A 6,691-nucleotide genomic window follows, 5' to 3' on the forward strand; every position below is an offset into this window, starting at 1 on the left:
CAGGATGGTCTCGATCTCCTGACCTCGTGATCCGCCCGTCTCGGCCTCCCAAAGTGCTGGGATTACAGGCTTGAGCCACCGCGCCCGGCCTAGAGTCTCTAAAATAGAATGCTATATGGTCTCTACCTCATGGGATTGAGAAGAGGGTCATGCATGGAAAAAACTATACTTCCTGCCTGCAGGAATCAATGAATGCTTAAAAAGAAATGATTGTAGGCTGGGTACAGTGGTTCATGCCTGTAATCCCAGCACTTTGGGAGGCCGAGGCGGATGGATCACCTGAGGTCAGGAGTTCGATACCAGCCTGGCCAACATGGTGAAACCTCATCTCTACTAAAAATACAAAAATTAGCTGGGTGTGGTGGCAGACGCCTGTAATCCCAGCTACTTGGGAGGCTGAGGCAGGAGAATTCCTTGAACCTGGGAGGCGGAGGTTGTAGCGAGTCGAGATCACGCCATTGCACTCCAGCCTAGGCAACAAGAGTGAAACTCCATCTTGGGGGTGAAAAAAAAGATTGCATATAGAGATAGGAATATAAATATAGATATTTATATATTACTAAAGGTCTCCATTTTTAATAGAGGGATGCTACAGTTAACAGATATCATTGGATATCAGATTTTTGCATATCAGATCTCCTTTCTAGTATTTCAGTGATGGGATTGAGGTTAGGGACCACTGGTGATCATGATAGTGAAGTGGCATTGTTCATTATCAGCAGTCCTCTATCCTTTATGTTTAAGGTGCCTCCCTTCTGTCCAGATTTAGCCTGCATCCCTTTTCTTCATGTTGGTGCCTTTTGTGACATTCTCTTTCATTGCTTTTTCTATTCTAGAAAAGACCCACAATTTGGGTTCAACTATAAAGTAGCACTTTTGATGTGTCTTTTTTTTCATTGTTGAACAAGGTTTGCCTAGATTTCCTTTGGACCTATCTATGGTTTTGAAATTAAATCTCTAGGTAACTAAATGACTTTTCTTTAAATGTGTGGAAGCCTTTACTGCATCGTTTCTTGTAGGGGCAACTTGGTAGTACCCAGAGCCAAGGACTTGTACCCTGTGTAATGTTTGTGCTGAAGGAGATGCTTCCCAGCTACCATAAGTGGCGCTACAACTCTCATGGAGTGAGGGAACAGATTGGTAAGGACAGCATGGACAGGGAAGACCTGGTATGGGCAGGGAAGACCTGGGGATTTCTGGCCCCCTGGAGAGCTTTTTTCTTTCCCTTTCTTGAGATAAGGGGTCATTACACAAGGCCACATCATTCCTCTGTCTTTTCTGGAGTCCAGGTTGCCTGATCCTGGAGCTGATTCATGCAATACTGAACCTGTGCCATGAGACAGACCTGCAAAACAGGTAATGAAGGGTTGATTACTAGAGCTTGATGCTCGCCAATTCAAGACACAGGCTTTTGCTGTGCAAAGCCGTCTCATTTCTTCCGGAGAATTTACCTTGCTTGAGCCCAGAACTCAGTAATCTTGAGGCTGTGAGTTGCTTTCCATTGACCTGTGTATCATTTCTCACTGTGGACAGAGAAGTAGGAATGAGAGAGAGAGGAAGAGTGTGTGTGTGTGTTGTGTGTGTGTACACATACACTAATATATTAATCATTCTTTATGATCTTTACAAAAGTTCATTCCTGACAAGACTGCTTTTCATATATATCTACTTCCCAGGGCCAGTTACTATGTATTCTCGGTTTTTTTCCTCTTTCTATATTGACTGTAACTTTCTTTCCATGCCACTGCTTATAGATGTCTTGTTTTAATGGTTCCATGCATTCGATCGTATGGATTAATTATGATCCTTTTCAGTAAGGGTACTGTATCTGTTACTTGATGAACATTTAGATTGCTTCTCAGGGTGATCTTTAGGTGATCAAGTATATTTCAGGAAAGTGATCAGAGTGCTTTCAGCTTACAGAGAGCTGGTCTCCAGTGTCCAGTAGGTTAGGTTAGCCACCCTAGCCTAATTGGACAATGCCCTTCCTTCCAAGATACACTGAGTGACTCCCTGGTAACTCAGAACACCTCTGTCTTCTAGTCATACTCCCAGCCTGCAGTCTCTCTGCATCTGCAGCCTTGCATACACAGAGGCAGGACAGACAGTTATCAATATCATGGGCATTGGCGTGGACACCATTGACATGGTGATGGCTGCTCAGCCTCGAAGGTAGGGCTCCTTCTCCACCTTCCCTTTGTTTGTCTTTATTGTACCTGCATGTTACTAATAACTCCAGTTTAAGTTAACTTGTAGTAGCTTTTAGAAGATGACATTGTTCTTCCTAGGACATAGCCTTTACATACCCTAGTGGCTGCTGTATAGATTGGCATATAGCAAAGGGAGTTGATTACTCCTCCTCTCTCCTAGTTTGGACTGGGGCCTCTAACAGAAGCTGTTGAACTCTGGGATTATTGTTGGAATCTAATTCATGAGAGCACATATGTTGCGAATGAAGTCATACTGTCTGAATCATCTTTGGTTTCCATTTGGCACCCTAGTGATGGGGCAGAGGGCCAGGGGCAGGGCCAGCTGCTGATCAAGACAGTGAAACTGGCATTCTCCGTCACCAACAATGTTATTCGGCTGAAACCTCCTTCTAATGTGGTGTCCCCCCTGGAACAGGCTCTCTCACAACATGGTATGTATTTCTCTTCCAGTCTGTAACATTTCTGTTCATAAATACGTATTTTAGGCAGTGTTTTTGGATGTCAACAGTATTTTCTGCTTCTTGAGGAAGTTTGGGAATGATTACCACCTCCTTTCCTGAAATTGGAAACAAAAGGACTAGATGGTACTTTATTTCTGCCTCCTGTTGATGATAGAATAATAGTTACAAATGCAGATTTGAAGTCAGACTGCCTTGGTTCAAATTTTGTATCCAATCAACTGTTTGACCTTGGGTGCGTTATGAAACAACTCTGTCTCTGATTTCTCATCTGTAAAATGGGGATAATGGTACAGGTTGAGTATGCCTTATCTGAAATGCTTGGGACCAGAAGTGTTTTGGGTTTCAGATTTTTTTTTTTTCATGTTTTGGAATAGTTGCAGTATACTTACCAGTTTAGCATAAATCCAAAATGTTCCAGTGAGCATTTCCTTTGAGCTGTAGTTAGAGATTTTGACACATTCCAGATTTTTAAAAAATTTTTTACTTTTTTTTTTTTTTTTTTTTTGAGACAGTCTAGCTCTGTTGCCCAGGCTGGAGTGCAGTGGCGCAATCTCAGCTCACTGCAGCGTCTGCCTCCCGGGTTCAAGCAGTCCTCCTGCCTCAGCCTCCCGAGTAGCTGGGATTACAGGCATCTGTCACCATGCCCGGCTAATTTTTGTTTCGTTTTGTTTTGTTGTTTGGTTTTGTTTTGTAGAGACAGGCTTTTGCCGTGTTGGCCAGGCTGGTCTCGAACTCCTGACCTCAGGTGACTTGCCCTCTTCAGCCTCCCAAAGTTCTGGGATTACAGGCGTGAGCCACCGTGCTCTAATTTCAGATTTTCAGATTATGGATGCCTGTAGTATCTTCCTAATAAGATTATAATAAAGAGTTGGGCATGGTGGCTCATGTCTGTAATCCCAGCACTTTGGGACAGTGAGGCTGGGGAGGATCCTTTGAGTCCAGGAGTTCAAGACCAGCTTGGGCAACATAAGGAGATCCCCATCTATACAAAAACAACAACAACAACAAAAAAATAGCTGGGCCTGGTGGCATATGCCTGTGGTCCCAGCAACTCAGGAGGCTGAGGTGGGGGGATTGCTTGAAGCTTGGGAGGTCAAAGCTGCAGTGAGCCATGATTTTGCCACTGCACTCCAGCTTAGGCAACAGAGTGAAACCCTCTCTCAAAAAGAAAAAGGATAGGCTGGGCATGGTGACTCACACTTGTAATCCCAGCACTTTGGGGGGCCGAGGCGGGCAGATCACTTGAGGTCAGGGGTTTGAGACTAGCCTGGCCAACATGGTGAAACCCTGTCTCTACTAAAAATAAAAACAATTAGCTGGACATGGTGGTGCACACCTATAATCCCAGCTACTCGGGAGGCTGAGGCAGGAGAATTGCTTGAACCTGGTAAGTGGAGGTGCAGTGAGCCAAGATCGCGCCACTGCACTCTAGTTTGGGTGACAGAGTGAGACTCCATCTGAAAAAAAAATTAATAGATAAAAATTAATAAAATAAGCACCTATTTTATTCAGAATGTATCTTTGCTGTTGATGGGTTGAACTGTTTGTCCCCAAATTCTGACTATTCGTTTGCTCCTCAATAAAGAGAAGGATACAGCCACCTGGGTTTGCTGTGACCCTCCAAGTGCTTGAGGGTAAATTCCTTCACATATACACTGTCAGTCTTTTTTGAACAGCCAATGCTCTAAGGATTTGAATGAGGCACACTTGATATCTAAACTGTTTCCCGTGCTGCTTTAGGTGCTCATGGAAACAACCTCATTGCTGTTCTAGCCAAATACATCTACCACAAACATGACCCTGCTTTGCCACGTCTTGCCATTCAGCTGCTGAAACGTCTGGCCACGGTAGGATCATACTTCATGCACACACACTGTTTATGTGAGGGTGTTTTTTTCCCCTGATTACAAAAGACATGCTCAGGCCACGTGCAGCGGCTTACACCTATATGTAATTCCAGCACTTTGGGAGGCCAAGGTGGGAGAATCACTTAAGCCCAGGAGTTCAAGACCAGCCTGGGCCACATAGTGAGACCCCATCTCTAATATAGAAAAAAGGAGAAAAAGGCTGCGTGTGGTGGCTCACACCTGTAATTCCAGCACTTTGGGAGGCTGAGGTGGGTAGATCACAAGGTCAGGAGTTCAAGACCAACCTGGCCAAGATGGTGAAACTCCATCTCTCCTAAAAATACAAAAATTAGCCGGGCATGGTGGCAGACACCTGTGATCCCAGCTACTCGGGAGCCTGAGGCAGAGAGTTGCTTGAAGCTGGGAGGCAGAGGTTGCAGTAAGCCAAGATCACGTCGCTGCACTCCAGCCTGGGCAGCAGAGCAAGACTCCGTCTCAAAAAAAAAAAAAAAAAAAAGACATGCTTATTGTAAAATATTTATTTAAATGTTACAAATAGATGTAACAGAAAGTCAAGATGCCCTATGATCTCCTTATTCCAAGAATCCCTATGGGCAGGGAGATATGCCATGCTCCAGATTTCTTTTTTTTTTTTTTTGAAACAGGGTCTGGCTATGTCTCCCAGCCTGTGCTCCAGATTTCTTATCTGTGTTCTTGTATTTTAAAAAGTATTGGCTGGGTGCCGTGGCTCACACCTGTAATCCCAGCACTTTGGGAGGCTGAAGCAGGTGGATCACGAGGTCAGGAGTTCAAGACCAGCCTGGCCAAGATGGTGAAACCCCCCCCCCCCCATCTCTACTAAAAATACCAAAATTAGCTGGGTGCTGTGGCAGGTGCCTGTAATCCCAGCTACTCAGGAGGCTAGGCAGGAGAATCGCTTGAACCCGGGCAGCAGAGGTAACAGTGAGCCAAGATCACACCACTCACACCGTTTCAAAAAATAAAATAAAAAAGTTATTTGGGGCTGGGCGTGGTGGCTCGTCTCAAAAAAAAAAAAAAAAATTTTGTTAGGCGTGGCTGCGTGCGCCTGTAGTCCCAGGTACTCAGGAGGCTGAGGCAGGAGAATTGCTTGAACCCGGGAGGTGGAGGTTGCAGTGAGCCAAGATCGCACCACTGCACTCCAGCCTGGGCGACAGAGTAAAACGAAAAAATTATTTGAGTGTGTACTTTTGTTCTTTATAAAAGCAGAATTCCTGGTACTGTTTTTCTTTTGACACAGTCCCATTCCATCACCCAGGCTGGAGTGCAGTGGTATGATCTCACCACAACCTCCACCTCCCAGGTTCATGCACTTCTCCTGTGTAAGCCTCCCAGGTTGCTGGGATTATAGGCCCCCACTACAACACACAGCTGATTTTTTGTATTTTTAGTAGGGACGGGTCTTTGCCATGTTGGCCAGGCTAGTCTCGAACTCCTGACCTCTAGTGATCTGTCTGCCTCAGCCTCCCTTCATCCTGGGATTACAGGCATGAGCCACTGTGCCTGGCCCCTGGTAGTGTTTTATGACTGACTTCCTTCACTTGCTACCATATCAAACAGTCTTGGTGTTCTTGATGCCATATGGGCACATTTGGACTTCCTGCATTCTTTTTTGTCTTTTTTCCTTTTTTTTTTTTTATTTTTTTTGAGACGGAGTCTCGCTCTGTCCCCAGGCTGGAGTGCAGTGGCCGGATCTCAGCTCACTGCAAGCTCCCCTCCTGGGTTTCCGCCATTCTCCTGCCTCAGCCTCCCACGTAGCTGGGACTACAGGCGCCCACCACCTCGCCCGGCTAGTTTTTTGTATTTTTTAGTAGAGACGGGGTTTCACCATGTTAGCCAGGATGGACTCGATCTCCTGACCTTGTGATCCTCCCGTCTCGGCCTCCCAAAGTGCTGGGATTACAGGCTTGAGCCACCGCGCCCGGCGTCTTTTTTCCTTTTTTAATTTGGACTTTCTTCATTCTTTTCTTTTTTTTTTTGAGATGGAGTCTCGCCCAAATTGGAGTTCAGTGGCCGGATCTCAGCTCACTGCAAGCTCCGCCTTTCGGGTTCTCGCCATTCTCCTGCCTCAGCCTCCCGAGTAGCTGGGACTGTAGGCGCCCGCCACCTTGCCTGGCTAGTTTTTTTTTTTTTT

At 45.6% G+C, this 6,691-nt stretch overlaps 1 protein-coding gene across 1 annotated transcript in view; it reads left to right on the forward strand.

Moving 5' to 3' along the window:
- The window catches only part of NUP188 (nucleoporin 188), a 71,933-nt gene that overhangs the window by 45,786 nt on the left and 19,456 nt on the right, over window positions 1–6,691 (forward strand). The window contains exons 21-25 of the mRNA XM_017848283.1: window positions 1,020–1,140; window positions 1,290–1,356; window positions 2,044–2,172; window positions 2,502–2,641; window positions 4,412–4,518. Coding sequence (XP_017703772.1) covers window positions 1,020–1,140; window positions 1,290–1,356; window positions 2,044–2,172; window positions 2,502–2,641; window positions 4,412–4,518 — 564 coding nt within the window. The remainder of the gene's footprint in view (window positions 1–1,019; window positions 1,141–1,289; window positions 1,357–2,043; window positions 2,173–2,501; window positions 2,642–4,411; window positions 4,519–6,691) is intronic.

This window comes from Rhinopithecus bieti, unplaced genomic scaffold, assembly GCF_001698545.2.
Source record: "Rhinopithecus bieti isolate Rb0 unplaced genomic scaffold, ASM169854v2 scaffold_29388, whole genome shotgun sequence".
Classification (NCBI taxonomy): domain Eukaryota; kingdom Metazoa; phylum Chordata; class Mammalia; order Primates; family Cercopithecidae; genus Rhinopithecus; species Rhinopithecus bieti.